The 15,853-nt window shown below is 39.0% G+C and overlaps 2 protein-coding genes across 4 annotated transcripts; one reads left to right on the top strand and one right to left on the bottom strand.

Moving 5' to 3' along the window:
* The first annotated feature begins 1,839 nt into the window (after positions 1 to 1,839).
* Positions 1,840 to 3,357, top strand: LOC121054957 (probable carboxylesterase 18). The gene has a single exon (XM_040526175.1). It carries the CDS (start codon positions 1,996 to 1,998, stop codon positions 3,028 to 3,030), a length of 1,035 nt encoding a protein of 344 aa, XP_040382109.1. The 5' UTR covers positions 1,840 to 1,995; the 3' UTR covers positions 3,031 to 3,357.
* Positions 3,358 to 4,768: 1,411 nt separating this feature from the next.
* On the bottom strand, positions 4,769 to 10,554 carry LOC102711167 (stomatal closure-related actin-binding protein 1). Of its 3 annotated transcripts, XM_015839418.2 has the most exons (14): positions 10,344 to 10,554; positions 8,947 to 9,290; positions 8,718 to 8,846; positions 8,404 to 8,496; positions 7,705 to 7,845; positions 7,314 to 7,382; positions 7,102 to 7,185; positions 6,433 to 6,613; positions 6,232 to 6,348; positions 6,096 to 6,154; positions 5,612 to 5,746; positions 5,312 to 5,461; positions 5,130 to 5,170; positions 4,769 to 5,014 (listed from the first exon to the last, which is right to left on the bottom strand). In XM_015839418.2, exons 2-13 carry the CDS (start codon positions 9,232 to 9,234, stop codon positions 5,132 to 5,134), a joined length of 1,485 nt encoding a protein of 494 aa, XP_015694904.1. In that variant the 5' UTR covers positions 9,235 to 9,290; positions 10,344 to 10,554; the 3' UTR covers positions 4,769 to 5,014; positions 5,130 to 5,131. The 3 variants fall into 3 exon arrangements, with proteins under 3 accessions (XP_015694904.1, XP_040381966.1, XP_006658035.1); XM_040526032.1 differs by having other exon boundaries at positions 4,769 to 5,170; positions 8,947 to 9,256; XM_006657972.3 differs by having other exon boundaries at positions 4,769 to 5,170; positions 8,947 to 9,253.
* Between the last annotated feature and the right edge of the window lie 5,299 nt (positions 10,555 to 15,853).

Here is a 15,853-nt window from a genome sequence, read left to right as displayed (position 1 = left end):
CAATCACGGAGATGCTGAAGAAGAAGACCTGGAGATGCTGAAGACGACGACCTGAATGAAGACAATAAAAACTAGCGCCGCCGATTAATACTCTGGGATTATGTTTGATTATGTTTAATTCTTCTACTTACACCGTAAAAAAACATCACGTCGTATCTTTAAACACCTAAATAAAGTATTAAATATAGATGAAGAAAAAAATCTAATTATACAGTTATAAGAGAAATTGTGAGACGAATCATGATTAGTCATAAGTTACATACTTATGCTAATGACGAATTAATTAGGCTTAAAAAATTCGTCAAGCGGTTTATAGGCAAGCCGTGAAATTCGGCTTTTCATCCATGTTTAGAAAAACCCTTCCGACATTTCTGACATCAAAAAATTTTCTTTTTCTCCGACTAAATATCTCATAAGACGTCTAATTTTCCGTCACATATTTACGACTCGAAGTAACTATAACATGTGGACGATCAGGACACGTCCATCTCTAATACCGAATGCCGTGCACTTTTTCGGTCAAATAAACGTGCCACGTGGCACACTAAAAGTCGAGCTTTCGGATTTGCTTGCTGCTGGCCTGCTGCTACTACCACCGCTTCTTCTTTTTTTTTTCTTCCCGGTGCTTTCACGTTGTTTCTAGATACTGCATTGCACTGCTACCAGTAGTACACTGAGCTGCAGTGTGCATGTGAAAGTGAGTTAATAATTTTGAGGGACAGATGGCCCACGAGACCTGTTGAAACATCACTTTAATATATACTGTTTAATACACGATTATTTAATCAGAGACATAGGATATAGAATATATATATATATATATAGCAAACTTACTATTAAAAATATATATCAAACTTATGCACCTATAAAATATAGGCCAAAACACTAATATATTCATTATTTTATCAAATTTAACACAATTATCTTTACTTTAATTATTTTTTCTGATATATGTATTTCTTACTTTTACAAACTATTTAGAAATGAACTTATTTAGGACAAGCTAAATTGGACGAAAATGATCTTATATTGAAACATCACTAATAGATTTTGGAACTTAGCACAAATATTAATAAAGTAGGTGCCTAACCACATATGTTAAAGCAATGGAGAATGATTAAATGGGGATTGTGATTGATTGAGAAGCAAATACATATTAACAGGTTAATTATGAATCACTGTCACCCTTAATATCTTGTTTGTGTTCATGTTCATATGCCAAAATTTAAATTTATAACCTTAATTTTAGAGTTGATTTTAGGGTATTTTTCATCGTATTTTATTTTTCACTCACTTTTCAATCACTAAAAACATATATAAAAATTTTATTCACTCACTTTTCAATCACTAAAAACACATATATAAAAATTTTCTTCACAAAACTATTGTTGTTTACAAATATACCTTTTGGTATTTAGCTCTCTTTACCTTGGAAATTGAATGCTATAGGTGAGTTTTAGCATCTGATATTTTAAAATTCTATTTACAACGAACAACTTGAGAAAAAAAATAAATAGTAGACTCTATAAAGCTAACTCATTTGCACGCGGCAAAGCCTTGCTTTCTAGTTAAATACTAAGGCCCTATTTAGTTTCTAAAACTTTTTCTAAAAACACCACGTCGAATCTTTACACATGAAACATTAAATATTCATGATCATTAAAAACGAATCTTTTGAGCCTAATTAAGACGTGATTAGCCATAAGTACTACAGCAACCAACATATGCTAACGATGAATTAATTAGACTTAAAAGATTCGTCGTTTTTAGACAAAATATAAAATTTATTTTATAATTAGAATACGTGAATACGTTTAATACTTAAAAATACATGTGATATGACGTTTTTAAACTAAACGAGGCCTAAATAGCGTGACAAATTGTCCTTAAACAGTAGCGAAGCGACGCGACACGACAGATTTGATTAAATGGTCGCATTGCTCATATCGAAGATCCAAGCACTCTCGCATCTCCCCACGCTTGGAGAAGCCAGAAATGACCGGCGTTGACCGTGGCCACCGGTCACCGCCGCCGCTGCCGTGGACGGTGCGCGTCCAGCTGGCCGCGCTCTCGGCGGCGCACCGCTCCGACGGCAGCGTGCGGCGCCTCCTCTTCTACCTCGGGGACCTCCACGCCGCCGCCAGCGCCCGCCCCGACGGCGGCGGCGTCCGCTCCGCCGACGTCACCATCGACACCTCCCGCGGCCTCTGGGCGCGCGTGTTCGTCCCGTCTGCGGCGGGGGAGGCGGCGGCGGCGCTGCTTCCGGTCGTCGTCTACTTCCACGGCGGTGGATTCGTGCTCTTCTCCGCGGCGTCGCGCCCCTACGACGCGCTCTGCCGCCGCTTCTGCCGCGAGCTCGGAGCCATCGTGGTGTCGGTGAACTACCGGCTCGCCCCCGAGCACCGCTTCCCCGCCGCCTACGACGACGGGGTCGCCGCCCTCCGCTACCTCGACGCCAACGGCCTCCCGGCCGAGCTCGGCGTCGCCGTCGACCTCTCCAGCTGCTTCCTCGCCGGTGACAGCGCTGGGGGGAACATCGCGCATCACGTGGCCCAGCGATGGGCCTCCACCTCCGCAGCGTCGTCAGCCCCGCCGGTGTCGCTCCGGCTCGCCGGCGTCGTGCTGATACAGCCCTTCTTCGGCGGGGAGGAGCGGACAGAGGAGGAGGTGGCGCTGGACAAGGCGAGCCTCTCCCTGTCGCTGGCGAGGACGGATTACTTCTGGCGCGAGTTCCTGCCGGACGGCGCCACCCGGGACCACGCGGCGGCGCGCGTGTGCGGCGACGGCGTCGAGCTGGCGGACGCGTTCCCGCCGGCGATGGTGGCCGTCGGCGGGCTGGACCTGCTCGGGGGCTGGCAGGCGAGGTACGTGGAGACGCTGCGCCGGAAGGGGAGGCCGGTGCGGGTGGTGGAGTACCCGGACGCCATCCACGGCTTCCACGCCTTCCCGGAGCTGGCCGACTCCGGCAAGCTCGTGGAGGAGATGAAGCTGTTCGTCCGAGAGCATAGCCGCACCAAGCGTATTGCTTAGCTAGATTTGTTTAGCCCAACGCAACGAGTCGCGTTCTGAATTCCATGCGAACATGCTGGTTTCTGCGCAATTTGCGAAAAAAATTTAAATTTCGACAGATTGGGACACGCACTTGAATAAACAGTGTGGGGTTGTGTAAGCCAGAAAGGTCCCACCAGGTTGTTTTAAATTTGGCTTGTTTTAGAGAAATCTTTTCATGTTGTTGACAAATTTCGTAAACCTGGCATTTCTATACAACTAGCCTGAAACTAGGCATGTTCAAATCCGGGGTCGGGTCGAAAAAAGGCCAACCAAAGCATAATAATCAGCAGAAAACAAAGATCAGGCTTTCTCGGACTAGATTATGCCTTTTTTTTTTTGGGTGGGGGGGTGGTCTTTTTAAGCTTTTTCGGACTTCAATATGTCCCGAAGCTAGTTTAGGGCTAGCTTAGTTTCTAAATTTTTTTTCTAAAAACATCACATCAAATTTTTGGACACCTAAATAAAGTATTAAATATAAATCAATAAAAAACTAATTGCACAGTTATGAAAGAAATCTTGAGATGAATCTTTTGAGCCTAATTAGTCCATGATTAGTCATAAGTGTTACAATAACCAACATGTGCTAATGACAGATTAATTAGGCTCAAAAGATTCGTCTCGCGGTTTCTAGGCTAGCCGTGAAATTCGTTTTTTCATCCGTGTCTGAAAACCCCTTCCGACATCCGGTCAAACATTTGACGTGACACTTCTTCTAAAATTTTTCTCAATTTAAGGTCTTGTTTATTTTGAAATTTTTTTTGCAAAAACAGCACATCAAAACTTTAAACACACATTTGAAGTATTAAACGTAGTCTAATTACAAAACAAATTTCAGATTCCGTCTGAAAACCGCGAGACAAATCTTTTGAGTCTAATTAATCCCTCATTAGCATGTTGGTTACTGTAGCGCTTATGGCTAATTATGTTCTAATTGGGCTCAAAAGATTCGTCTCACTATTTTCTCCATAACTGTGTAATTAGTTTTAATGTTTATATATATTTAATGTTTCATTTAGATGTTTAAAAATTTAATGTGATGTTTTATGAAAAGTTTTTAGAAACTATGCGTAAACACCGCCTTAGGTCTAAAAAGGTTTCGGTGCATGATCGATTGGACTGGACCTGTGCTTTTTCAGGCCAGGCCTAACTTGAATAGTCTTATATACAACTATGTATTTACGTATTCAAGGTACAACACCAAATTTACTAGTGAATTTATTGAGAAATACTTCTTCGGTTTCGCAACGTAAGACTTGCCTAAATTCATATAAAATGCTTTAATTTATAATATATACATACTGAAAATAATTTGTTATGAGAAATTCTTCGAAAAATTATATATAACTATATATAATTTTTCGAAGAATTTCTCATAACAAATTATTTTCAGTTTTTATTTTAGATAGCTAAGAATAACAACACGTATATAGTTGTTTTAGCCATAAATTAATTTTTAATCATCATTAATATAAGCATAAAGAAGAGGCTATGATAACAGTAGCAGGAGCAGAGTAATAAATTCAAAAAAAAAATACAAGTATCACCATACACATGGCAGTAGAAAAGTGCTGCCTTGGTGTTGGTGGCAGTGCCCTCCCGAGTTGCCAACTCTTCCAGAAAATATCAACCCACGTTGAATTGTTCCCAAAATTCTACTGCACTCAAAAAAGAAATTTAAAAAGAAACAATTAAACAGTTCAAGATTGAAAAAGTGCCTACTAAGTTTTCTTTTTATGTCAACTGGAAATTCAATTTCTTCTCGAACAAAGTTTGGTTAGCAATCGATGAACAAAGTTACATGCACTGGACACAGCTACAGGCCTGTAACAGCATCTCCAGTACAAGCCTGGACAAAGTGGATGAGAAATACCTACTACAGTACAGTACCCAGCAAGAAACTAGACTGACCCGCAAAGGCAGTAAAAACGATGCCTCGGCGAACCTACTTCCACTTCTACAGCATCTACAAGGCAGTAAACAGCTCACACAGATCAGGAAATGGAGCATCTGAAACTACTGCATTTGGACACAAATGTACAATGCTTCCAGGCTGGTGGCCTGGTGCAGCCCTTGCTCACCATCAACAGCGAGTCTTATCCCCAGGACCAGCAAGGACGATCTGCATTTTAGCCAAGGAAAAGTAATTAATCCGTGATCATTGCCCATAACATTGTCCAAGAGAAATCTTGGGGGAAAATAATCGAAATTTGTCAAGATAGAGCAACAAGATGTGATGAGTTTCTTGAGGCAAGTGGCTGACATTGCAATCGATAGCAAATCTTCGAGCAAGGATGATTGCACAGTTGCGTTCTCTGGCAGTTTCGAAGCCCAGAACCAGGCTCAGGTCTCTCCTCGGTTGCCAATACATCGCCTGAGGTGCGGCGTCTCCGCTGCCTCTCATACCACATAGCTGAAAATTGAAATGAACAGCGGGGGGAATGCAAATTAGACTGTACCATGGTCAAATGATGTGGAATGTCAAGCTACCATCAGTAAGATGGAAGCAAGTTTCTACCCCCAATTATCATCTTGTGATAAGAAATGGTGCTGGATTGACTACCTGCATCGATGAGGAGTAGAACTCCTTTGCGATAACCGTCTTTCCTTTAGCGAGCCACATACGCAGTTTCCCGATGGTGAGGACATGAATGGAATCGGTAGGCTGTTTGATTCCATTCACTTGAAGCACAACAACCTGCCATGGGGACAAAAAATGGTATTTTCAAACAATGCAGACAGCTGCCTTAATGAGCAGTGTGTTGCAAGCGCAAGGTTATTACAAGGTATTGTCAAGATAGAACAAATACATAGCTTTATTTTTTTTAATTACACTCAATATTAGATGCAAGGGTCCAAGTAAACTGAATTCTTGATATACAAGAGGCAGATGGCATGCAAACATGGAAACTATGATGAGACTGGCAAGCTACGAAGACCAAAATATTTGGCCTGACTAATGCAAGACTCGGTCAATAGCAAGATTTATAACAAACTATGTAGGTACTGTGCAGAAACAAAAAATGGATAAGGAAGGAAAACCATACATTATATTCAGTTTCAGGATTCCTTAGAAGAGTCTCTACGCAATCGACCAATCCTGCAGCTGCTCAACAATATAATAACATTAGCCATGTCATAATCATAAAAATTGCCTTAATTTTGTCAGTCAGAAAAACTAACCAGGATCTATAGGGCCAGCAGTCTTTACGACCAAAATTTGACCACAATGGTTTATCTCAGCTTGCAAATACCACCCAACATCATGAGGATCTGGAGCATATGCTTGCTTTATGGCACCTATAAGAGATTAGTAGCAACAACCGTGAAAAATAGCTTCATACGCAGATACACGATAGTTAAGCTTAATGAAAGTAGTTTCACCTGAAATGATTTCTTTCTTGTTTCCTTCAGGCTGCACACGAAACCACTGAATCCTACTTTTTGATAAATCAACAAATCCATCACTTTGGGCAACTAAGTGCAACATTGAGCCTAAACTTTCAAGACCCTCCAGCTCATATGAGGACATGTCGTTTTCCTTGTATCTTTGATGCAGGTGTAACTGATAAAAAGGACAGTCAATCCTAGCTGGAAATTATTACCAGATCTTGATCTCTACATGCTGGAATTATTCCAATTATTCAAAACTGAAGGCAGAAGAGCATGTTGGAATTTGGAAACTTCACAAATTTGAGAAGAGGCATAGAATAAAATAAGCAATTGACCTAAAGATACTGTTCTTTGCCTTTTTACAGCTCATCATCCAAGTAGCAAGTCCTATAGGACAGTAACATTAGGCATGCAGCTCAGAAATAACAAACCACTGCACACTCTTTGGCGTTGTTCTGCTTATTTGCACAAAAGGTTAAGAAAACAAAGCAAGCTATGGAGTTGACATATGAGTCCATCCTGGTGAGCTCTTGCAGTCTTTTGTTTTGAACATGCTCCCGGTGCACGGTTTAATTCACCGAAAATTCATATTCCATTTCATTCCAGCCGAATGCAGAAATGATAACTGAAATTGCCAAAATCAGCATGTGTTAACCATACCTCTTTCAAAAGATGAACACAATTTGAGGACTTCTCGGCTAATTGTTCACGAAGAACTTCAATCTCATTTTCGATGTCCATTGCCTAAAAAATAAAATAAAATGAAATTATTTGAGTTGTATAGAAACCATAGTCCATACAAAGAAAGAGATAAACTATGCAAGATAGGTTTGCAATTTCACGTTTAGAGTGACACAATAAATGCATTCTACCTTGCTGGGACAATGCAGCATCTTCACTCTTCGTGCTTCTTGGGCCTTTTCCTTGAGTTCATCCTCATCCTAACAAGGTTACAAACAGAAATGGTTCATATATACATAGTTCAGCTTGAAACTAGAGGAACTCTAAATATGGAATCAATCTCTTAGCATAGATGAACCATAGGAAGGCACAGACAACTGGAATTTGGGAGTTTATGGTTGAAAGTGTTGAAGGTATGTAGGAAATGACAAGAAATGTAACGGCAAGAACAAATGTACCAAAAAAATAATTATATTGAATTCAAACAACCAAAAATCAATGTTTAATGTTCCATGTACCTTCTGTTTTATTTCAATAAAAAAGTAAAACAACATAGTGTTCTTACAATTAGATACCACCTACCTGTTTCTCATTTATTTGAGGATCAATTTCTTGCTCTTTAACTAATTGTTCAACTTTTTGTACAGCAGCTCTAGCGTTATCTATCTCTATGCGAGCATTAGATCTTTCTTCTTCAACAATTCTCCTGGCATCTTCCGAAGCCTGTATAAAATTAAAGAACAAGCATTGACTGAAATGGGATGAACAAATGGAAGGTATACAAATGAACAGATCTATCAAAGAGGATATTAAGCATGATTTTATAAGAAGCCAATAAAAAAGTAGCCAGATCATGACTAATTATCACCAGAATGCTTAAATATGAACCATATTGAGGAAATCAGATGGAGGTGCTAAAAATGTTACTCAATATGCTGTGACAACAGGTGACTGAAATTCCAAAGTATATTTTGGATGAGAAACCACTAGTACTTCAATATTTCAATCCCATGGTATATACAGTCTCAACAAAAGGAGGACTCCATTGCTTTACTGCGTGTTATTTCATAGGAAGAACTCAGGTTTCCTCAAAGACAATAGCAACTTAGCAAAACTGGGAATTTTGAGCGCACCAGTTTCCTCATTTATTACTGCATGTTACTACTTACATTTTTCTATAGTTACAAAGAATCAACAGTGGATATCAGATGATGCTAAAAATATGTGACTGATGATCATAGCATGCAGACACTACTGAACTAAAAGGAATTTTGAGCGCACCAGTTTCAATGAGGTTGCAATTTTGGCGACCTCTGTCTTTTGCTGTAGCAACTCATCTTCTCTTTTGGACAGCTGAACTGCTAAAACATCCACCTATAGAAAGTACAAAACGATTAAAGGGCTTGCAGAAAAGGCAACATTGTTGCATATGGTTCCGTATTTCTTTGAAGAAAACAGGGCAGAATAGGTAGTTCCTTTTGAAAACACATGCAACACAATTAAAGATAAATAGCAACACCGTTAGAAAAGTAAAAATTGAGTAGCAATAATCCTTCGCGAAAATTCTAAATATGGTTTAACAAGAAGAAACGAACCATGGAAAAGGACTCCTCAATTTCATCCTTGTGTTTCCCTGCAACTCGACTTCTCAGTGATTCCAATACATTTTTTAGATTTTTCAGAAGGATGTCTCGCTCCAATAAAGCCACTTGTCTCCATTTAACCTGAAAATTTTAAATATATATAGCTGCATTGATTGAAGTACTGGACCAATAGTCAATGAGCATTCAGGAGGACCAGACCTCAAAAGGTACAATTCCATACCTCATTAGACAACAACGTGGCAGTGTTAAGACCCTTCTCAAATTTCATCGCGAGCTCACGTACTGAAAGGCGCTGACGCCGATCAAGAAGGTCCTCTGTTTCCTTGGCAACAATCTCTTTAAGAGATGGAATTACTGGATCATCGGCCAATTTGACAACTATCCCATTCAAACTCTTCTTGTATGTAGGGAATTTATTTCTGATGAAGTTTGCAGGGCGCAATGGCCCTGACCAGAGGACATCATTCTGTGTCTTCCGTCCAAAATCAATTGTGGATGCCCGAGTCATTTATTCAACACCCTCAGCACTGCTTCAAAAGCAGGCTTTAGTCCTCAAGTTTACAGCTAACCATGGCAACATAAATTATCATTGGTTGATATGTTCGATGATTACAGTTAGTTTAAAATGTGCAACCATAATCATTAACAGAAGTCAACATCATCAAAATAAAAGAAGTAAAGAGTAATATCATGATAAAAGATAATTGCAGTGCGCCAGTGCCCCACACCTAAGAAAAATGTAATCCAGAAACAAGTGCTGGTCGGTTTCAAACAAAAAATTGCTGGAACCCTTGTGTGATGCATGTACAGGCATAAACATCAATGATTATACAATACGGGCCGCTGAACTCAAAGCTGAAAATCTGTATTGGAGGCAACTGGCCAGCTAATCCTCACATCAGTGTCCCGGATTACACTATGAAGGACAGTTAGATGGTAGACACTAGTGCAATTTTGTCAGTGAATAGGGGAAAAGGACACCCATGAACCATTAAAGTGATTAGTGGGAAGCATAAGGTTAATCAATCACCTGGTAGCATCAAGTACAGTAGAAAATTTCAAACATTCTAGCTGGCATCCGCAAAAAAATGTCCTTTTATTGCAAACAAGAAAAATGATTAGGGGCCGAAAAAATCTTCAATTTTTTTGTTAAAATAAAACCACACAATACAATTCAAAACCCATGGCTTAACTTAGATATACTGGCTAGTCAATTCATGAACAGCTCTTGGCTACACGGCACTCGTACGAAAATTAAAATTGAAGCAACATCGTATTAATTCACTACTGGGGAGTGGGGGTACCGTCTCTAGGTTCGTTGCTATTATGCGCTAACCACCTCGCCACTCCACGCAAATGCAGACTGCGATTCCGTACTAGGTTGTCAGCCATCCCCAACACCAAGTCTCAGAGCATTTGCTTAAAATTTCACCAAATACAGCGGAAACAACACTAAAATCACAATAATACTCTTTAATATACCTCAAAAAAGAGAAAGAGAGCAGAATCAGACTAAGAAAATATACAGAAAAAAACCATAACTTTCTGCATCACAAGCTTCCAGCGGTTCAAACGCGACAGAGAAATGAACACACAGAGAGGGAGAGAGAGACTAACCCTAGCGGAACGAAATGCAACTCCTCGACGGGAACCACGCCGGCTGAAATGGCGCGCGCCCTCGCCGGAATCTCACGGCGCGGCACTTGCACTTGCCCTTCCCACCCGCCACCCACGGCGAGGCTCGGCGAGCTCGCACTCCGTGGAAAATGTGGCGCAAATCTTGAGGGGAGAAGAGATTTCGGCGAGGGTTTGGGAGTAAAGGCGAGCCCTCTCTCTCTCCTCTCGTCTTCTTCCCTCGGCGGGTGCGAGCTTTGAATGGCTGAGAGGCGAGAGAGCATGGCGAGGGACGTCCGACGTGGAGCCACTGACACGTGGGCCCGGTATCCGTGGGTCCCACGTGTCAGGCGCGAACGCGATGCGGTCCGGGCACGACACGACACGGAGCCAGGTGGCGACTCCGCGCCCCCGAGATTCCCTCGGGAGGCGCTTACGGCCGTCGGATCCCGATCGGACGGCGGAGGAGGAGCGATCGGAGCGTCGTCGGGTTCGCGACCGTTCCGTTGATGGCGGGCGACCGCGTGACCACTTTCTCGTCTGCTTTTTAACAAAAAAAAAATGTCTGCACTTCGATCTTTTTTTTTTTTTTTGCTTCAGTTTGATTTCAGGGTTTCTGAAACTTTATCTGCACTTGGGATTTTCCAGTCTGATTTCTTAGCTGCGGTTTGAACTTTCAGACTCATCTAAGCTACTCCCTCTATCCCAAAATATTTGACGTCGTTTGACTTTTTTATACATGTTTGACCGTTCGTCTTATTTAAAAAATTTACTTAATTATTAATTATTTTTATATCATTTCGTGTATTGTTAAATATATTTTATACATATATATAACTTTATATATTTGACAAATTTTTTTAATAAGATGAATGGTTAAATCCATATAAAAAAAGTTAACGGCGTCAAACATTTAGTAATGGAGGTAGTAGCTGAGACAAGGGATTAAAGAACTGCTTGGTTTCTTTAATAGTTATTTAAGGGTATAAATAAATGATTTGACTAATATAAAGTTTAAATTTAGAATCGGTAAGATTATATGAGCAAGTAAGTTTTAACCTAGATAATTTCCTTTACACGAAACACCCCCGTTTAGAAGCTTTGAAAACATGTCCAAAGAAATCATTTAAGGAGTATTTTGGGACGCAGCGCATGATTTTTCATAAGGTTCTCGTGTGCTAGCTAGGAAGTAGTTGTGTTTATCAGTCTTCACAAGCCACATGTGTGTTTTTTTTTATAAGATCAGTCTCAGTACATGTTTTTTAAGTGTCAATAATATGTCACATCAGTAAAACTGCTGACTTGACAGGATCATTAAATAAAGAAGTTTTATGAGATAAGAGAATAGTTTCCTCCCCATAAAACTTATCTGACTCGGTTATATAGTTTATATTCTTGATAACTATATCATAAATCTATATATTGAGACTATACTAATATCAAATTCTCACCGAAATAAAGGCAAGAGCAGTGGCAATCACATGGTTTTGAATTCACTCACGTAATTTTCAAGCACAGAGATGTGGTGGTAAGCGGCTGCACCTCATGATTCTCACTCATCTCGTCGCTGCTAGTGCTACGCATGTGCTCACCTTTGACTTTGCAGGCGGTGGACTTCAATGGATTGAATCGATATGATCCCTGAAAAAGCGGGCCATGTACCTGCATTTGTCTGCATTCTTTTGCCTGGCTTATTACCGGATTTTTTTCTTATATTTTATGTGCATGTTTTCTTAACTACTAAATGGTATCTTTGATAAAAAGTTTGTATACATAAGTTTATCGTCTCGTTATTTTAGAGTAGATTTTTAATTTTATAATAATTAATTTAACTATTTATGTCATTAGATAGTTATTACAAAATCAGGTAATATTTCAACTTCCTGTTTTATCACCAAAAAGAACACAACCAGAATCCGCTAAAGATAACGAGAAAGTCGTGCTCCAACGAACATGCATCGTTGCCTTGCTTCCTTGCGTTCCGAAATTAAGTTGTTTTCTTATAAAAGTATTGCAATTTTATGTGTTTTGAAGATGTCTTTAGCTATCTCCGGGTCCAACCGTTCCCTCTCATCCAACATGTATTTCTTGCATTTGAATATTGTAGTAAAATATACTTATTTCTGACGCTATTTATGATACTACTGGTTCCATCGATCATTTTTTCATTCTAAATTATTCTCATTTTACACCACTTATCTTCGTACCATATTCATTCCTCATTAATAAAGTGCATTATAATATTTTATTCTCAACCTTAATCACTATTCTCTCTGTTCTAAAATTTTTATTTTTTATCCTTTCCACATGTACCAATAAAAAACAAAAAGACTATAATACTCTCCATTTTATCAAATTTTAATTCAAGTATACTCTGCTCTGTCTACTTCAAATGGATTTTTCCTACTTCCACAAACTCTGATGTAATAATTGCTAAAAAATAAACTTATTTTGGGATAAAGAAGATAAAGAAAAATGGTCTTATTTTGATACAAAGTACTAGTAAACAATCTAAAACGTATATGTTTTTAAGACGGCGGTAGTAATCTACTAGCATAGTCATCATTAGTACAGTAGATGAGTAGGCATGTTACTCTCAAGTCGAATAATCAAAGAGCAATCCATGTCATGTCTGCAATCATGCATAAATGGCCGAAGGAATTAATAAGAGGATGATTATCCATGGAAGAGAAAGTCATGGATGGCCATTGTCCATGACGTGGTAGGCTTCAATTGTTTCACAATCACAACTACTTATAAGCCAATGGTTTAATTTTTAACTTGATTTTCTAGGTTTCTATTACGATTTATTTTACACATTTGCTTTTAACACATATATAAAAGTTATACCTCTAAATTATTTTTCGTTTGCAAAAATATAATTTTTCCTATTCTTCTAAAAGGCAAAACTATGAGAGCCTAGATCATGAGTTGCATTAACATATTTGGTGATTCAGTAATTGTATGTCTCAGCCCGCGGCTTCTTTTTGTATCTTTGTGGGTGAGATGAGCTGAGAGCTGAGTTCAATCAATCATATAGCGGCAACCTTGGTACAGAATTAATGGCAGCCAAGGTGGATGAATGCGGACGAAATGTGTGATCAAATCATGTAGCCTTAAGTACCAGGATGATTTTCAGTTTTCACCTGAGTGATGTGATACAGTGGTACTATTTTCAGTTTGCAGCTGCTCTTAATTAACAATTGATATGGGAGTAATATGTCCTACGGTTTCTACTCCTAATTTGTCCAGTTCAACCATACTGCATTTTTGCTACTGCATGTCTGAAATCTGTTAGCAGTCAAAAACTCCAAACTGCCAGAGGAGCTTCAGAGAAAATATTGGCAAGTTGGCAACCTGAGTTTCAGATAGCAGTAGTTGCACCACTGTTCTGAATAAGAACAGGCAAGCTTTATTTATATCCTACTCAACCCAAGGACCACTATTGATCTAACCATGTAGCCAAAACAATGACAAGATGACAAGAGAAAATTAGAGCTTTGGAGTAGAGGCCATGTGCTTGAGTGCCCCAGGTAAAGCAGGTTTAGCTGGCTGGCTTCTTGCTGTGTCGTTTGTAAGCTGTAATTTTGTCAGCCTTGATTTCAGAGAGCCCTGTCACTGGGACAGGCACAAGTACTTTTCATCCCAAAATCCCAAATTGTACATAGAAAATTCTTTTACTATCCATCCCAAACTGCATATTGAAAAATCTTGCACTTTTCACCCCAAATTGCACACAGAAAATCCTTAAAAGGACTATTAATCCCAAATCCCAAATTGCAAAAAGGAAAAAGAAATATCATTTTCGATAATGAGGAATTGAGAATCCGTGTAAGTACGAAAAGGCCCAGGCAATTTTCAGTATTGGGCCAGACGAAGCGTGACCCCCGAAACTACAGTTTGCCTTGTTGGGCCGATTGGAGTGTAGCCTCAGCTATTGACCGAGTTTGGTTCGTATAATCGTACCACCTCCGTCACCGAAACGTTGATTTTTTTTATATACGGTTAACTGCTCGTTTTATTTATATTTTTTATTAAATATGTAAAACTGTATATATATGCATTAAAGTATATTTAATAATAAATAAAATAGTATAAAAATAATTAGTAATTATGTAAATTTTTTAAATAACACGAGTACTAAAAATATATATATAAAAAATTAACGGCGTTTGGTATTCCCTAACAACGAAACCGGATTCAGACCATCTCTTCATCATTGATATCGTTGCAAATCGATTTCACCAGACAGTTTTGACAATGGTTTTGTCCACGTGGCAGTTTCATCTAATTTTTTTAATGTGACGTGACGTCTATTCTGTGCTTACGTGGCATTTACGTTGAAAAAATAAGTAAAAATTTATAAGGCACACATTATGGTCAAATGAAAAACAAAATATAGTACTATCCATGTATTTATACAGGGCCCATGTGGGCCTCTTAATTTTTTTTCATTTTTGAGTAATAAATGAAAATTTACGAGGCCCACGTGTTACTCACACAAACAAATATAATATGCTTTTTAAGGACTCTTTGTATTTTATTTTTTATGTGACTGACAGGTGGGTCTGGTAATTTTATTTTATTTTCCAAAACTCCAATGTCACATCACATAAAAGATCAGGTCAGACTTCCACGTGCGACAAAACTACAATTGAAAGTTTCAAACCGTTCAAAGAGTCATTCTGTTCTGGTGTTGACAAATCAATCTCGGACTATAGTTAGGGGGAGTTAAAATGCACTTTCCCGTGGTCTTGACATGGCCGAAAATCTCATCAAATCGTAGTACAATAACCATCCGTTTTAAAATATATTATGTATTTTATTTTATTAGACATGTGTTTGATTAAAAGATTATTGTATGATGATATATATTTTAAAAACAAATTAATATTATTCTATTTGTATTTGAAGTAATTTGTTAAATTAAACTTTTGTAGCACGCAACTACGCAAGTGATATATCGAAAGGGCCACTTTGGTCAATTTTTGTCCTATATATTTTGCAAAGGAGGAAGTGCTAGAGCAGTACTACTAGAGTACTAGTACTCCAGTATTTTTTTTTTTCCAATGCAGTTTTCTAGTATACCGGAATTTGTACCTGCCTAACTGCAAAGCGCTGTAGTATACTAGTACTACCATGTTACTACTATGGGTCACGGCTGGTCCAACTGATTTGTTTTGCAAGGTTAGGTTTTTATGCTACGTTCTCCTAATATTTAAATAGCACGTTTTTTTACAAATAGCTTCTACATAAAAGTTTATTCATTTTAAAAAATAGTTTTAGTTAACTTTATTGATTATATAATTAAATATCTGTAAAAAATCAGATGGTGAAATAACACATACCTATAGTATAGTTGCATTCGCATTCGCATCTCGCAAAATACGCGGACGTGCCTCCCGATTGATGCGTCGCGGTCGGTCACCTCGCCGCCGCCGCGGCGCGAATGCGCGATCACGCTGCCACGGCCCAGATTCCTCCGCATCTTGCCTTTCGACGCAGCACCGAAA

Source organism: Oryza brachyantha, chromosome 7 (genome assembly GCF_000231095.2).
Source record: "Oryza brachyantha chromosome 7, ObraRS2, whole genome shotgun sequence".
NCBI lineage: Eukaryota > Viridiplantae > Streptophyta > Magnoliopsida > Poales > Poaceae > Oryza > Oryza brachyantha.
The sequence above is the reverse complement of the archived record's forward strand: the minus strand, read 5'-3'. Positions and strand labels throughout refer to the sequence as shown.